Below are 18006 nucleotides of genomic sequence, written 5' to 3'. Positions count from 1 at the left end.
AAATGTAATTAAATAAAAATAATCCCTATTCGTCACACATTAGGTAGAGTTTCCTTGTCATAGCAGCGATTTGACAGTTTGATTTTTGAAGTGCAATAATTAATTATAAAACACTTTTTCCTTTAGAAATCATTGGTTGTTTGGATAAAAAAAATGCCAGTTAAATATATCTTATAGGAGACAAACACAGTGATATTTGAGAAGTGAAATAAAGTTTATATGATTTACAGAAAGTGTGCAAGAATTATTTAAACAAAATTAGGCATGTGAATAAATTTAGGCTTCACAAAAGAAAAATTACTCAATATTTTGTGCATCCTCCATCAGATATACCCTCCAATTAGGGTCTGGATTCTGGTGGAAGGTATTTTGGACCATTCTTCTTTACAGATCCTCTCCAGTTCAGCCAGGTTTGATGGTTTCCAATTTTCAATAATATTCAGGTCTGGGGACTGAGCATTCCTGAACGTTATACTTGTTCCTCTACATGAACGCCTTAGTAGATTTTGAGCAGTGTTTAGGATCATTGTCTTGTTGAAAGATCCAGCCCCGGCGCAACTTCAACTTTGTTACTGATTCCTGGACATTGTTCTCCAGAATCTGCTGATATTGAGAGGAATCCATGCGCCCCTCAACTTTAACAAGATTCCCCGTCCCTGCACTGGCCACACAGCATGATGGAACCACCACCAAATTTTACTGTAGGCAGCAAGTTCTTTTCTCGGAATGCTGTGTTCTTTTTCCGCCATGCATAACGCCCCTGGTTATGCCCAAATAACTATTTTTATCTCTAGTTTCATCAGTCCACAGCACCTTATTCCAAAATGAAGCTGGCTTGTCCAATTGTGCTTTAGCATACCTCAAGCGACCCCGTTTGTAGCGTGTGCAGAGAAAAGGCTTTTTCCACATTACTCTTCCATAAAGCATCTCCTTGTGTAAAGTGCACTAAATAGTTGAACGATGCACAGTGACACCATCTGCATCAAGTTGATGTTGCAGGTCTTAGAGCTGGTCTGTGGGTTGACTGTGACTGTTCTCACCATCCTGTACCTCGGTTTATCTGAGATTTTCCTTGGTCTGCCACTCTGGGCCTTAAATAGAACTGTGCCTGTGGTCTTCCATTTCCTCACAATGTTCCTCACAGTTAAAACTGGGAGCTTAAATCTTTGAGATAGCTTTCTATACCCTTCCCCTAAACCATGATGTTGAACAATCATTGTTTTCAGGTCATTTGAGAGTTGTTTTGAGGCTCCCATGTTGCCACTCTGCAGAGAAGATGCAAAAGGAGAAACACTTACAATTGGCCTCCTTAAAACCCTTTCTCATGATTGGACTCACCTGTGTATGGAGGTCAAGGGTCACTGAAGTTACCAAACCAATTTTGAGTTCCAATAATTAGTGCTAAAGGTATTAAAATCAATAAGATATAAGGGTGCCTAAATTTATGCACATTCCTAATGTTCTTTAAATAATCCTTGCAAACTACTGTAAATCATATAAACTTTATTTCACTTCTCAAATAACACTGTGTTTGTCTCCTATAAGATATATTTAACTGGATTTTTTTATCTAAACAACCAATGATTTGTTGGTGTGTGTGTATGTATTTCATCCGCACGACAGAATTAACATAAAAATTATATATATATATATATACATATATATATATATATATATGTATTTTTAAATATATATTTCATTATTATTATAGAATTTAAAAAATAAGAGATTGAGAGAGAGAATATAATTACGTTTATAATTTGATCTATGTTCTTTTTCTTTAGACTTAGATTGTATCATCTTGTTCTTTCTATTTATTTCTCTTTGTTCTTGTTCTTATTTTTATATTTATTTTTATGATTCCTGTATTGCTTTGTCTAATTGAAAAAAAACAATAAAGTTCTACCTAGCCACCTACCTACATAACCAGCATCTGAAAACACAACACAGGATTTTTTGTAAAAACTGAAATTATAACGATGAAATAAATTAATTAACAGGCAAAAAAAAATCTTAACCAGGCAACGTAGTATAGTTTTTTAGGGTTAAAGTTAAAGTAAAACTATATTGATCCTTTATTGAAATTTCTTTTTTTCCTGTCTATCTTTTTTTTTTTAAGCAACTAGTTTTCGAATATAAACCCTGTTCTCTATAAATGAAATAAAACATTTTTAAATGCGGCTATAACATCATTCTTGTATGATTTTTTTTTTCTATTTAAAATAAATTTAAAAAAAAAACAATTTGACTTTATTATTTGCTGAACAGTTAAACTATAATTCTTCTGCTTTTTATTATTATTGAATGAACTTTATACTATGACAATCTATTAAAATACAGTAGGTATGTGTAGTATTGTCGAGCACTTGACTCTGGGGTTTCAGAATTTACAGACCACATGACACTTGACGAAGTCGTAACTCCTTTTATTTGTTTTGAAACCAAAATATGTCCAAACATCAGCTTTAAAAGCGGCTGGAGTCGACAGTATCCTCTTGTCCTCAGTCATCGCCGGAATCTTGAGGGATTTCAATGGTCCTTTAGCTGTAAAAGATCTGATGACTGCTGACATCGAGCGGCCGGGTGTTTAATTGCAACATAAAAATAAAATAAAAATCGGTGAATATTTGCATGAAATTCAAAAAATAAAATCGAGTTATTTTATTTTCCACACACTTAATACAATTATAAACAATAAAAGTATAAATAAATGAAATGTGATTTGTAAGCCATTAAAAAAAAAAGAAGAAAATCGATATAGTGCTGTTGAATCTCGATACAGCCCAAAATGAAAGAAACGTTGATGCAGAAAACACGTCTTGCAGAGCAACATCTTCTTGTAATTACACCCCTGAACTACAGGGGGCAGAATTGCCTTCTGATCGCACCTCAGCAAAACAATAGCGCCTCCACTTCCGGGCTGAAGTTTTCAAACATCGCTAGCTAAACCGCTAGCCGGGGCGATATCTTTCCTCAGGGATCTACTGACTTGCGTAATCAGGGGTGAGATTATAACGCATTATTTTTAACTTCTCTATTGTTATTTTCGAACCTTATTCACACGTGTTTTGTTTTGCTGCACTAAACAAGTCACCACGATGAGAATGCTAACATCAGCTCCGTTTGCTTTGTTTAAATAGACCTAGCGATGCTGAGCGAGACTCTATCATTTAAAATGCCCCCATTTCACATTTTACGGACGTATTCTCGCGATTCAGTAAATAAAATAACGTTCTATTTGGTCACCAGACTGCCAGGTCACGTTTAAGCGGCTAGCGATGTCTGCAAAAAGGAGAAGAGCCACTTCCCCGTCCAGCAGCATCAGTGGAGGAGCGGATCTCGATGATTCTGTTGCTTCGACGCCTGGAAGCGGCAGGAAGAAGAGACGAGTCTCCAACGTTCCGCCTGTGGACACGGTGAATACTCTTTTACCATTTCACAACACAGCCTGGAAACGAAATCGTTTAGCAGCATGAACGGTGAACATCATGCATATACTTGACGCCTGTATTTTACTCATGACTTGAGAGAAGTAAAAAAAAAAGAAGTACGTTATAGTAAACACTTTTTATTAGGTTGAACATATTCTGAATCAAATTCATGACTATAGTGATACGTGGGTGGTCGGACTAAACCAGGCAATCGACGATTTAAAATATATATGTTTGGCAGATAAATGTATAACATATTATAAAAAGGATTCCAGTGAACATTTTGCTCGCCTCAGGTGTTTTGCAAGGGAGTTTGGTTCGAGTGAAAACTTGTCAAAGGAAAATGTTGTCAGAGATTTACTTGATAAATCTGTGAATTTCAATATTCTTGATAAACTAGGACATGTGTTCTACATCATCAGTGTTGGTGTATTGTGGTGACAAAAAAGAACAAGCAGCGCAGTTAACGGGGGAATACAGAAGAAGTACTAGATTCTACAGAATAAACTCTTTGGTCTGAAACCGGAAGGAATGTAAAGAATTCCTTAACAGAAAAAGAGATAAAGGTAGAATATTTTAAAATGTTTACTTAACCTATATCTAACAACAATGTCTCTTATTATAGCTAATGCAAACATTTAAATAATGCCTATACATTGAACAAAAAGAAGAGAGGTATGCATTGTTTAACATCAAAATAAAAAAACAAACAATATAATTACTTATTTTTTGCTTCAGATTGCTGTATGCCATGAACTGTTTAATGCTGTACGGGACTACAAGGATGATCATGGGAGGCTGCTTAGTGATCTTTTTCTCCGGGTGCCAAAGAGAAGGTAAAAAGGAATTTGTCACTTAAAAACCAACACAGATGTTTTTTATTTCATGTTTGTTTTCTCTGCAAAACATATTAACATAAAATAATTTTCATTTAACCTTTACAGAAACGTTCCTGATTATTATGAGGTTATTTCCCAGCCAATCGATATGACAAAGATACAACACAAGCTGAAGTCTGAAGATTACCAAGATGTGGAACAACTCACTGCAGATTTCCAGCTCATGTTTAACAACACCAAATTATTTTACAAGGTATCGGATAATCTTCATTATTGTTGGTGTGGCTTTATAACCCACAGATATGATCAATTGATTCAAACAAAGTTATATTTTCTGTCATAAATAGATTATTTCTTTGTACTTGGAATCTGCAGTAGACACTTCTGATTCTCAGGTCTGTAATATCTCTCTATTTTTTTTCCCAGAATGACAGCAACGAGTATCGAGGTGCCAGTAAATTATGGGAAATATATCTTCAAACCAAGAGGGATTTTGTTCAGCCTGGTGAGGGAGAAGAGGAGGAAGACGATGGCGACGACATGATGGACGCTCCTGGGATGTCAACTGAAGATGGGGTGAGTTTAATTTTTCCGCTGCTGCAGTCAGATTTCTTTATATGCATTATTTACTTATTCCTTTATTATTTCGAGTCATACCGATTGTATGTTTGATCAACCCGTTTCTTTTAATTTTTAGACATCAGCGAGCAGTTTAAAAGAAGTGTTGGAGCAGCTGCTGGAAGCAATTGTCTCATATTCTGATCCAGGTGGGAGATCCATAAGTGACCTCTTCCAGAAACTACCTTCCAAAGTGGTAATTACTTTAATTTAAAAAAAATGTAAAATTCGGTCAATGTCACTAGTTGCTTCATTGAATTTCAGGCTATTGCCAAGAAATCTTACCATCATTGTTTATTTTATCTTTAAAGCATTACCCGGACTATTATGCTGTTATAAAAGATCCAATCGATCTCAGGGCCATCGCTCAAAGAATACAGGTATCCATACTAGTTCAGGTCTCAAAGATGCTTTCCTGTCTTGTCTCCGCTAACTTGCATTTGTCTTGTTTTCTAGAGTGGAAGCTATAAAAGTGTCAGCGCAATGGCCAAGGACATTGATCTGATGGCAAAAAATGCAAAAACTTACAACGAACCAGGATCTCAGGTTTTTAAGGTATATTACTTTTATATTTCAGTCGTGGTTTACTTAGACTTGTTCTATTTTTCTTGCTGTAAGAGTGACTATTTTATAACCGTGGGACAAAAGCTGTTGTAATTTAAATGTATAAACTGCTAGTGTTCAACTTTTTGCAATGATAAAAATGCTTCTTATTTTTCTAGGACGCAAACACCATTAAGAAGGTTTTCATTCAAAGGAAGACTGAACTTGAACATGGGGAGCCTACAAAGACAAGTGTTCGCATCAGGTATTGTGCTAGTCAACAATCCACAAAATATCCTTTTTTTTCTGTCACTGGCTTATTTATGATTTTTCTTCTTCTGAACTTGTCCAGAAATCGTAAGTCTGGTCAAGGCGATCGACTTTCTGGTGTCAGTGTAGCGCTCCATTATGGGTCTGAGAGTGAAGATGACCCTATGCTCTCTGGTAAGTATTATTTATTTATTTAATGAGCTGATCATGGGTAAGAACTAAAAATGAACAGTTATCTATATGTTTTTCAGGCTCTGTTTGCTACGACGAGGGCGAGTCAGAGGCTGAGAGCCAAAGCTCTAGTATGGAGATGAGTAACCCAATCTTCCAGCTCTACGAAGCCATCCGAGGTGCCAGGAACAACCAGGGTCAACTTATCTCCGAACCGTTCCAGCAGCTGCCCTCTCGTCGAGAGTATCCAGACTACTTCCAGCAAATCAAACAGCCCATCGCCTTGCAGCAGATCAGGTAATGACTTGATGAAGTTCAGTCGTTTCATGTTGTATCTCATATCACGAGGTGCTTATCGTTAATTATAGGATGAAGATGAAGAATGGCGAGTATGAAAATGTGGAACAAATGGATGCAGACCTCACGGCGATGTTTGAAAATGCAAAGCGCTACAACATGCCAAACTCCAGTATTTACAAACGAGCGATCAGGCTTCAGCAGATTTTACAGGTATTTAGATTTCTCTATATTTTGACTGGTTCTGTTTCAGGAGTTATTACACATTATTGCAATTTCTGCTGAAAATGAAGGGAACAATGCACACATTTGCATGTGCATGCTTGGAGGAGGGTTTTAAACTAATAAATAATTCAACTTTAAAGTAACTTTTTATAGGAATGATCTCACGTCATTATTTTAACAGTCAGACATGATAACTATTTTGTTTTTCTAGGCTAAAAAGCGAGAGCTTCTTAGGCGGGATGATGAAGACGGAGATAGTATTATGTCATCTGATGCTGGAAGTGTGAAAAGGAAAAGGTATTTTATTTATAACTGCCCACCTCTCTTAAGCTCTAATTAATCTAGATATCTTATTTGTTTCAGCTACAAGAAAACGGTGAAAAAGAACCGCATGAAAACTCTTTACGCTGCCGTGATTGACGCTCGAGAGCCAGGGACCAGTCGTCGCCTCTGCGATCTTTTCATGGTCAAACCGTCCAAGAAGGACTACCCTGATTACTACAAAGTGATTCTGGAACCGATGGACCTCAAGATGATCGAGCACAACATCCGCAGTGGGTCTTACGCCACGGAGGACGCTCTAATGGACGATATGAAGCTCATGTTTCGCAATGCCCGCCACTATAACGAGGAGGGGTCTCAGGTGAGAGCCACCATACTTTTTGCATCTCTCTAGGTCATTTTATGATGTTGATGGAAAACCTTATCTTAAAATAGGTTTACAATGACGCTGATGTTCTGGAGAAAATGCTCAAGGAAAAGAAGAAAGATCTGGGACCTCAACCGGAAGAGGATGATGTTGGATCCCCCAAACTGAAATTAAGTACGTGAGCTGGGATAACAGGCTTTTTTATTTTCAGGTTATAACAAAATCGATATTTAACCAGAGCAGTTGAGCGATGTGAGGTCAATTAGAGGCTGATCGATTTGATGCAGCCTGATGTCAATGAACATAAACAAAGCTCTAGAATGATTATATTAGTGCAAATAATAATTCATTAATACGTTTTCTGCTTGCACCAATTATTCATTGGGTTATTTATTTATTTTTTAAATGTTGATTGGTTGTCAAAATCTTGTTAAAATCTTGATCAAACTTGACTTTGGGCCACATAAAGTGATTGGCAAGCAAAATCTTTTGATTTGATGATGAATCATTTATTTTTTAACCATATTGCTGAAACCACAAACAGTCTATTTCATCATTTCAGGAAAAAATAACTGTGAGTGAAATTTTAGCCACGCGACACTAACTTGTCTAAAAGTGTTATATGCATTTCTATCTTTTGTCTAAGATGTGAGTGACCTCTTCATGGCGAAAGTTAATTAGATGTCTCGTAAATACTTTCATTAAATGTCAAATGTGGAGAAAGAAAATGTCTCCGCCCTTAGAAAACATTTAAAAAAAAAAATTTGAATCATAAAATCCATTATGTTTCTATTTAAAGGAAAGAGTGGAGTTTCTCCAAAGAAGTCCAAATACCTCACTCCTCTGCAGCAGAAGTTGAACGAGCTCTACGATGCTGTTAGGAATTTCACCGACCGCAGAGGACGGCGTCTGAGCACCATCTTCCTGCGCCTACCTTCTCGCTCCGAGTTGCCCGACTACTATGCCACGATCAAGCGACCCATTGACATGGAGCGTGTGAGGAGCCACATGGCGACGGGCCGATACCACGACGTGGAGTCGCTGGTGGAGGACTTCATACTCATGTTCAACAACGCCTGCATCTACAACGAGCCGGAATCCCTGATCTATAGGGACGCTCTGGTGCTGCACCGGGTTCTGCTCGAGACGCGCAAGCAGCAGGAGGGGTCAGAGGATTGCGGGCCCCCTGCTGTGGGATCTCTGGTGCGTGAGCTGACCAGAAATCTGTTTGTGTCAGTGCTCGGTCACCAGGATGAAGAGGGTCGATGCTACAGTGATTCGTTGGCTGAAATTCCGGCCCTGGATCCAACTGCCCCTGAAAAACCACCTCTTAACTTTGACGTTATCAGAATGAATGTGGAGCGCGGCTCCTACAGGAGGCTGGACGTCTTTCAGGAACACATGTTTGAAGTTTTGGAGAAGGCCAGGAGGCTGCACAGGTACACGACTCAAATTCCGCTGAAAATAGACATAATATCGTTATTAAATACTTATTAGTGGTGCTGTGTATTGGCAGGAATCTGGTAATCCAATACTAATACAGGTGCAATGATGAAATATATGTAATATATTGTGATAGTACGGGACATAGATATATTTGTAGTATTTCCTGAGCACTTGTACTCTTGACGAAGTCGTAACAGCTTTCATTTGTTTTGATCCCGAAATATGTCCAAGCATCAGCTTTAAAAGCTGCTGGAGTCACTGTATCCTCTCGTCCTCAGTCATAGTCATGATCTCACTATATTTCGTTGTTATTTTAGTTACGCAGGATGTACTCACTGCTGCCACCTAGCCAAATTACTAAATATAAAGCAATTGAGTCTAAGCAAAATTACTTGAACAATGAAGAAGAATTAACAAGAATTAATCCGTCATTTCATTTTTTAAGGTTGATTTTGTAATCTTCGTGTTTGTTATCCTTTCCCAGGCAAATTTATTTTCTTCAACAGAATTTTCAATATCATTGGAAATCTCTGCATAGTTGTAGACATTGTTCCTTATCTGCTTTTAAACACTTGAACATCTTAAGAGGTCACAAGATTAACATTTATCAACTTGATATAAAATGATTCAGCGGGTCAGATTTGGCCCCTGTGCTTTGTTTTTTTTATACATTTTACTGATCATTTTGGAATCATCTGTAGCACTTTGATGATTAGAAATGGAGTCTAGAAAGGAACACATCCAGTATGATTCAAACTTCATAAGTACAAAAAGTTAAAATACAATATTAAGCGACTGCTCACCTGTCACTAGTAGTCAATGATTCACACAACAATAATCGACATACTATATTTGTTTGGTTTTTTTTTGTGGCCCATGTTCTAAATCATTTGTGCTTTAACATTTAATTTTTCTGATGACTAACAAAGTCTTTCTTGTTCTTGGCAGGACTGATTCTGAAGTTTTCGATGACTCTGTGGAGCTGCAGCAATTCTTCATCAAAATCCGAGACGAGCTGTGCAAGAACGGTGAAATCCTGCAAACCTCGGCGCTCAACTACACCCTCAAACATCTGGTGAATGACGTGGAGCAGGAGAAGCGTGAGAAGATCCCCCGAGAGATCGAAGAGGACGAGCAAAGGAAGGATGAGGAGGAAGGCGATAACCAAGGTACGAGAGTTTCCCTTTGATGGATAAGCGTGATGGTGAGTCACGAATTACTAACAATAACAATATTTCAACTAAAAGGCGAGAAGAAGGCCTCGAACAGTGCAGGAGAAGGATGGCAGTCCGGGTCGGACTCGGAGCGCGCCTACACAGACGAGTGCAGCTATGAAAACTCCACCTACCACGTCGGGGACTTTGTCTACGTCAGACCCTCGGAGACGAACTTGAAGCCGCACATCGTCTGCATCGAACGCCTGTGGGAAGATGAATCAGGTTATTGATTTAGTGTTTTTTATGGTGATCTAAAAAGATGTATTTGTTTAAAATAACGGAGAGAGATGATTGATGCCAATGGTAAATTTACAACCAATGTTTAAGGAAGGTTTTTTGACTGTTGAAGAGGGACAAACACGGATATGATTAAAATAAATAGAGTCTAGAAGAATTAAAAGACAACATCAAAATCAGACTCCAACTTCCTTTTTTGGTAAATATACACAATTAGTTTGGCCCTCGACTTGGACAGCTAAAATATTTGGGCCCCCCTGTGATTGAGTTTGACAGCCCTCTCTAATTGAATAAAAGAAAAACAAATATCAAGATGCTTAGAGTTTCTAATATAATGTATTTAATGTTACTTATCCAGGTGAGAAATGGCTGCATGGATGCTGGTTTTACAGACCAAGTGAAACTTTCCATCTTGCCACACGGAAGTTCTTGGAAAAAGAGGTCTTCAAAAGTGACTACTACAACAAAGTTCCCATGAGCAAAGTCTTAGGGAAGTGCGTGGTCATGTTTGTAAGGGTAAGTCTTTGTTGGTAAAAAAAAATGTCATTGGAAAAAGACCTTTTTAAGTGATTTTCTTTTTTCATGTGGATTTTTTTCAGGATTATTTCAAACTGCAGCCTGAAGGATACAAAGCCACGGACGTCTTTGTTTGTGAATCACGCTATTCAGCTCGATGCAAGGTGTTCAAGAAGATCAAGATCTGGGCGATGCCTCCAAGCCCGGTGAAATTATCGGTCAGAGATGTGCCACTGCCCGTCGTCCGCGTCGCCTCCATGTTTGCCAAACCCGACCATGAGAAACAAGTTAACATATCATACACTGACGGCATCCGCTTCATGGAGAAGGTATTAACTTCATTTATACAAAACTAATTCTTGTGGACTTGATTATTTAGAGTTATAGTCAAATGTTTGTTCATTTTATTGTAGTGACATGAGTTCAGTTGGCTTCATCATTGTCCAAAAAGACCCTTAAAAACGTCCAAATACCGCCATACTGCTCGTCTGTAACGCCCCCCTTGTATTGAAGTCTCAACGTTAAAAATGGTTCTGAAAAAATAAAACAAGTCTGTTTTTTAAGCTTGTTTTTATCAGAAACTAAAAGGCTAATGGGCTTCACTAACAGGACGTACTGTCAACACTTGGAGCTCTTGCGATATTTACCCGGTATTTGGTATTATTTTGTATTTTTGCCTTTTCTTTTGGAAATGCAAAATTTGTAGTTGTTTGGTGTTATTTCTTTATTATCTCTGTTTTTTTTAGAACTATTACCGGTATTCGTTTCTGTTCATCAGTGAAACTGATTTGACAGACCGTAGTTAGTTTTAATTTGGCGGGTCCCAAATGGCTCATTACAGGATATATTAGGAGTCTCGAACTTGACCGGGGCCACCAGAGGTTCAATTCTTGTGGATACTGTAGGCTGGGGGGTCTTTAGTTTCAATTTTTCTCTTTCGTACTTGACAAATTTACATTTTGCTGTTGACTGTTTTATGGATTCTTGAGTTGTCTTATTGTGAATCAGGACTATTTCTTATCAAATTGGATGTGTTGATTAATTTAGAAATCTGTTCCATTTAAACTATGTAATGAAGTATATGTAAATGATAACATTTATGTCCCTTGCTGTGCCTTGCGCTCATAAAAACTTAGACTGCATGTTTAAGGGCCCCTAAGATAAAGGTTCCTGCATCTTGGAGTGAATTTAAAGAGAAACACGTAGCAGAAACTGCACAATGAATGTCACATGACTTTAGGATCAGGTAAAGGTTATTTTACATTTTTCTAGGAGCGAGAAGATGTTCCCATGGAGATGAGTGGCGCTGAGCCTGGATGCCAGCACTACGAACAAATCCACTTCAACAAAATGTGGTTTAAACTAGGTGACTGTGTCTACATCCAGTCACATGGCCTGTCAAAGAACAGAGTTGCCAGGTTTGTAAAAACGAATCTTAATTTCCTTCTTCCTCTATCTAACCGTGACTCCACTTGCTGAAGGTTGGAGAAGATTTGGATGCAGAACGGCAAGACCTTTTTTTTCGGGCCCATCTTCATCCACCCGGAGGAAACCGCGCATGAGCCGACCAAGATGTTTTACAGACGAGAAGTTTTTCTGAGCAACTTGGAAGAGACGTTGCCGATTTCGTGCGTCACTGGTAGGATCATCGATGAAGTGTGAAAATGTTTTACAGTGACTTATTCCACTGGTGTTGCTGTGTTCCTGCAGGTAAATGCATGGTGGCTTCATTCAAGGACTACCTGTCCTGCAGACCCACAGAGGTATCCGAGGACGATATTCTTCTGTGTGAAAGTCGCTACTTTGAGTCTGAGAAGCAGATGAAAAAGTTCAAGTGGCAGAAGCGCTACTCCTTCTCCCCAAAAGTCGTGGAGGATGAGGTTTACTACTTCAGGTCAGTTGGTTAAAGTGAATCACAAATGTGTGGGCTTGTACTGAACGTGTTTTTATTTCCACAGGAAGGTGATTGTGCCACAGAAGGAGGCTTCGCCGTTCCTGGACAAGAAGATCGAGGAGCTGGAGCTGAAACTGGCTGATCTGGAGGACGCGGAAGACGACATGGACGACATGGACGATGATGAGGATTCTCGGGACATGCCATCTCTACCTCAAATGCAAACTCCCCATGCCAGTGACATGGACAATATGTCATACACGCCATCACAGGTGCGCCTCACTTACACCCATGATTGTTCACTAACCCAAACTTCTCTCTTATAACTGCAATATTTAACTATAGTATTTAGTTTATTTTTAAAAACATCAACATTATAACATTGGTTTTTAACATTTATTTTTCATGGTTATGTAATTATTAGTTTTATTATGTTGCATAATTTTTTTGCAATATTTAAACAATGTTCGTCACTAGGTAACTTTGACTTGGTGACAAAAATGATACTAAACTGCTTAACAGACAGTGTTTTGATATGTAGTACTGAAGTACCTTTTGAAGTTACCATGAAACTTAATAAGAGAAAACCACTCAATCTGTCTTTTTTTGGTAGCATGATAATGTAAACCAGGGTTCTCCAAACCGGTTCTTAAAGGGCGGGTGGTGCAGGTTTTTGTTCCAACCGATCAAGCATGTACAGTTTATTACACTGTGAAGACTCTTGATTGGGTTAAAGAGGTTGCTCTTGATTGGTTTGAACAAAAACCTGAACCACCCTTTGATGACTGGTTTGGAGACCCCTGATGTAAATGGCAGTTAAACTAATCTGACACTAGAGGGAGCCAAAAACGCTTTTTAAAAACTAAAGATAAGGTCTTTTAATAGCATTATATATAGATATAGAATTGAAATGTGTATTCAAAATTCTCATGATGGCACTTTTCAAAAACGGTGATGAAATGCGAGTTATTTTTCTTCCCAACAGTCTACTCCGAAGATAAAAGGGTTGTCAAAGAAGGAAGGAGCAAAGAGGAAGATCAACATGAGCGGCTACATCCTGTTCAGTAGTGAAATGCGTGCTGTGATTAAAGCGCGACACCCCGACTTCTCCTTCGGGGAACTGAGTCGTCTGGTTGGCACAGAGTGGAGGAACCTTGAGGCGACTAAGAAAGCAGATTATGAAGGTCAGTAAAGACAAATGTATATATTATTGTTGTTAAAGTAAAATCTCCTGTGTGTTTCAGAGCGAGCGGCTAAAATAGTGGAGCAACAGGAGCGCGACAGGCCACACCCTAAACAAGCGTCCCCAAGAGCAGGTACCCCCGTAGGGTCACTGATGGGGGTGGTGCCTTCGCCTAGCACGATGGGCATGATAAACCAGTCCATGACACCTGTGTCAGGTAACCCCTCTACCAGTCAAGTCCAGCTGCTGACAACGAAACAGCAGGGAAATGAGACCAGAATGTCCATTAACCACATAACTGTTAGACACTCAAGTCATGTTTTAATTTATTTTCCTCGCTGCCGTTTCGTTTTTTATGATTTTTTTTTATTACTGAGACGCACGATATTGACTGCATGAGTAACTTTCATATGTAACTGTCATTATTATTTCGCCTGCTAACAAATGCGTGACCATCACACACTGGACGCATGACCCTGGTGAAACCAAAACATTTAAGAAATTAATTTAATCTTTGTCAATTATATTCTTGAATCAAAAAGTTATAACTTTTGAGAAACTTTTGCTCAGTCAAATTTTTGTTAATTTATCTGTTTTGTATTCAGTTTTATGGCAATTTTCTTTCACAGAAAATTCACATTTAGACATCAAATAAATGAAAATAATATGTAAAAAAGTAGGAGAGATTGACAAAATGATTTAATGTTTTGTTCCATATTGTGATCAATTTAAATCTAAACAAATGGTCTCACATTAAAAGAAAATAAAAAAATGATTAAAAAAGCATCACCAGGTTTTATTGTCCTCTGTGTGAAAGGTTCAGAAGTAGTGCATGTTCATTTCTAGTCAGTTGCATGTAACTTATGCATGGTTTTTTGTTGTCCTCATCCTCTTCCCCCAAGGCATGATGGGAGCTTATGGCCCACCTTACATGCCCATGCAGGGACCCCACGAGGGTTTGTTGAGTGTGGCCACAATGCCGCCTTACCCTGTAGGTGGGCCACACCTGCCGCCTCACCACCTCCAGCAGGGTATGCCCGGGTACCCTGGCATGCTTCATCAGGGTAAGAGCAGCTGCTTTGTTCCATCCAGTTGTGTCTGGCCTGCCAGAGGGGTTTACCTGGTCCACCGGTTGCACAGCCGGACCAACATCCAACAGGTCACACATGGTCTGCCAGCTCCTGTAGACGCCGATATTCACATCCTGAACCGGTTAAACAGGACCTCGATCCGTACACATGTCATGCACGTGATAACTCAACCGATTCCAAACGACTAAATTGACATTCAAACTAACACTAAAACAAACACTTTTTCTTTTTTTTCTCCAGTTTTTATTTTCTATTTGTTTTACGTTTCTGCTTTGATTTACCTTGATTACCTTTACAGGCATGATGGGTGCCGGGGTCAACGGCATGCAAGGGAGTCCCGGTCAAGGAAACTTTATGCAACAGGTAAGTTGCACTGGAGCATCCGTGGTTTTGCATACGAGTCTAACCGCTCAAACAAAGTACCGGTAGCTTCGTGTTCATGTTGGTTTCTTATGAAGATGCCAGTTTTGAGGATAAGATAAGGAGCATAGATCATGGATATCAACACCATACAATAGCAGTAAAAAATTATGTTAAAAGACCAGATATTTGCTTGGTTAGCATTCTATATATTTATAGATAATTAAGATGTATTGGACAGCTTAAGGATTTTTTGTGTGTGATTGAGTTTGAGCTGTGAGTTAGATTTTGGCTCACAATAATGTTTCATTCTGCTCTTCTTGTCGCACAATGCAACTTATAATTCTAAAATTAATTTTGAAACGGGGATTAACTCTGTTGCGTTTGTCCTTTTGAATCATTTCTGGGCTCGGAAGTCAAAGCCCAGAGAGAGTTCTTGATGCGAACTGAGCATACGACTCTATTTTTACACTATTTAAAACACTGTATTTCATGTTTTATTTTATAATTCTAAATGTATACTTTCATTAGGGAAAATGGAACAGAGATGACACTGCATTTGCCCTTCTCTGACAGTGGGTGGGGCTAGAAACGATCTCTTCAGTGTTACCTTTTGCTGCTTTAACTTTAAAGTGAATCCATTTTTTTCATTCCTGGTAAAACATTTATTATTTTTTTAAATCGAATGTCAAATTATTTGTCATATTGTCGTTTATATTTGTGTTTTGCTGACTCCTTCAAGGTTTTTTTTGAATATTATTAGTGTGTTGGCGAGCACTGCAGAGCTATAGGTGTCCACTCTATTGTTATTCCCAGGGCCTTCTTATTATTCATCTTCCTTACGTTTTAGCACTTTTCATGCCCCGGACGATTGAGCGCACATAAACAAAAAATACATCAAAACATACGGCTTGATCGGACTCGCACCGCTATTATTTTTCTCAGAATATACATTATGTTGGGAAAATTGCGATAAATTATAAGGAATGAATAGGATGAGGTCCAGAAAGTCGTAAATCTGCAACGTTGTTCAAGCATCTCCTGCTCTGGCATACGTTCACGTGGAAACACAATTCAAACTTTAAAATGTAGATTAAAGTCCAAATTATCCACGTGAGATTTTACTCCTTTGCAGCTTTCATATTTTTTTTTCGTCACGGGGCAAAGCACAAATCCCACTAACGCCATTTCCTGGCCAGGGTAGTTGTCTAGTACTTTTTTTTAACGCTTTTTTGTCAGTTGTGTAGTTGTGTTACTGGCCTTAGTAAGAAATTTCAACCCCGGTTTTACTGTTATTGAAAGTCTCTGTATAGTTGTAACCTTTATTATCGACATTCCTTTGCTAAGTTTAGTCACTGTTATTTTTATAGGTCACTGTATCAACATGAATCTACTTTGATTTTGAGGGAAAAATGTCAGACGGGCCACGTCAAATGACTTGGTGGGCCTGATTTGCCCCCTGGTCCATGAGTTAGACATAGAAGATTAACCTGTAGCTTATAGTAAGGCTATGTAAATAGGTGCTGAATACTTCAATGTGATTGGTTGGTATGTCTCAAACTGTATCTTGAACATCGTCTCTCCCTCACCATGACAGCCCGGGATGTTCAGCCCGGGTCAGCTCGCTCCTCCACCCTACCCTGGACAAGGCCAGTTGGGTCAACCGTCACACATGCAGCCCACCACCCCCATGTTTGTGGCGCCCCCTCCAAAGACCCAGCGGGTGCTGCACTCTGAGGCCTACCTGAAGTACATCGAGGGCCTCAACTCGGAGTCCAGCACCATCAGCAAGTGGGACCAAACCCTCAAAGGTGATACAAACAGTCGTGTTAAGAAGTGATTTGACGTCTTGTTTGTATTAACGGGAAGAAGCTCAATGGCTCAGGATTAACGGGTTTGCATTGCAGCTCAAAAGCGCGAAGCTCACCTGAGCAAAGAGCAGGAGAGTCGGCTTCCCGCTCACTGGCTCAAGAGCAAGGGGGCCCACACCACCATGGCCGACGCTCTGTGGCGCCTGCGTGACCTGATGCTGCGAGACTCTCTGAACCTGTGCCAGGCGTACAACCTGTAATCCCACGACTCACCTCTTCTGCTTTGGCTCCAAAACAATTGACAGCCTTTTAGAAACTCCTCACAATAGAAGCAATATTTTTAGTCAATCCTGATCAATTTTATATTTATTAAGTAGTCCAATAAGCTCAGTAGTCGTGTGTATGTGTGTGTTTTTTTTTTTTGTTTTTTTTTACACCAGTTTGGGGGAGAAAAAAAACTCTTTGTCTACTCGACGTACTCGAATAAAGTGACTGTTAACAATCATTTCTCACAATTGTGTCTGTAAAAGAGTTTGTTTGAAATAATGATTTGATTAGTTTGATAAGTGAGTTGTGTTGATTTTTAATTCAGGTTTCTTTGAGTCTTTTTGTGACTGTAAATCCCGTATTGTTTGTTTTTAAAAACTGCATTAAAATTGACGATATAAATTATCACTTCTATTGTATAAGAAGCGTTTTTTTGTGCACACATGACTTTCATAAATGTATCACTTTTACCTTCTGTAACTGGAAAATATACATTAATGGGCAACAAATGTATGTGTTAAACATTTTTTTAATTCAACCATTACTATTACTTGACAGAAATACATCTAAACCTGGAAAGCAAAGATTTACAGATGCAATTCTGAAAATATTTATTTTGGGATTCAATTTATCATATTATATTTTTTCATTTTTTTCTGTTTTTCTTTTCAATTATATAAATACCATCAGAATATTGAATGGTTGAATTTACATTTAAATGTTTTTATTAAACAAATTTAAGTATTGGATGATATGTTATTAAACAATTCAATTAAATGTATAGGTAAAACGCACTAAAAGGTTCAACTTGAAATGTTGAAACTTGGGAGAAAAAAAAACATTAGCTGGATTGTAATCGATTTTTGAGCATTTCATTATTTTTATTAATTAAATAATTAAATTCAATAGTTTTCATGTTGAAATTTGGAATTTGTTTTTTC

At 38.4% G+C, this 18006-nt stretch overlaps 1 protein-coding gene across 2 annotated transcripts; it reads left to right on the top strand.

The window, feature by feature from the left end:
- Window positions 1-2906: 2906 nt before the first annotated feature.
- On the top strand, window positions 2907-17470 carry pbrm1l (polybromo 1, like). 2 transcript variants are annotated; one of them, XM_087800174.1, is made up of 30 exons: window positions 2907-3003; window positions 3250-3416; window positions 4170-4267; window positions 4376-4523; window positions 4697-4846; window positions 4968-5084; window positions 5200-5268; window positions 5345-5443; window positions 5611-5696; window positions 5784-5875; window positions 5953-6169; window positions 6241-6382; window positions 6606-6691; window positions 6758-7037; window positions 7112-7217; window positions 7843-8482; window positions 9438-9658; window positions 9737-9928; window positions 10302-10459; window positions 10543-10788; window positions 11732-11877; window positions 11941-12098; window positions 12170-12353; window positions 12418-12625; window positions 13339-13537; window positions 13598-13753; window positions 14439-14600; window positions 14926-14990; window positions 16585-16798; window positions 16895-17470. In XM_087800174.1, the coding sequence occupies exons 2-30, from the start codon at window positions 3279-3281 to the stop codon at window positions 17056-17058; spliced, it is 4941 nt and encodes a 1646-aa protein (XP_087656300.1). In that variant the 5' UTR covers window positions 2907-3003; window positions 3250-3278; the 3' UTR covers window positions 17059-17470. The 2 variants fall into 2 exon arrangements, with proteins under 2 accessions (XP_087656300.1, XP_087656299.1); XM_087800173.1 differs by having other exon boundaries at window positions 5611-5875.
- Window positions 17471-18006: the final 536 nt, after the last annotated feature.

This window comes from Callionymus lyra, chromosome 10 (genome assembly GCF_982586985.1).
Source record: "Callionymus lyra chromosome 10, fCalLyr1.hap1.1, whole genome shotgun sequence".
Lineage (NCBI taxonomy): Eukaryota > Metazoa > Chordata > Actinopteri > Syngnathiformes > Callionymidae > Callionymus > Callionymus lyra.
The sequence above is the reverse complement of the archived record's forward strand: the minus strand, read 5'-3'. Positions and strand labels throughout refer to the sequence as shown.

Excerpts from the sequence above, each read along its gene's own strand:
- pbrm1l (XM_087800173.1), top strand. The coding sequence starts at position 3,279 with ATGTCTGCAAAAAGGAGAAGAGCCACTTCCCCGTCCAGCAGCATCAGT. Across the intron at positions 5,269-5,344 it reads CCATCGCTCAAAGAATACAG|AGTGGAAGCTATAAAAGTGT; the intron begins GTATCCATACTA and ends CTTGTTTTCTAG. Across the intron at positions 9,929-10,301 it reads CCTGTGGGAAGATGAATCAG|GTGAGAAATGGCTGCATGGA; the intron begins GTTATTGATTTA and ends TTACTTATCCAG.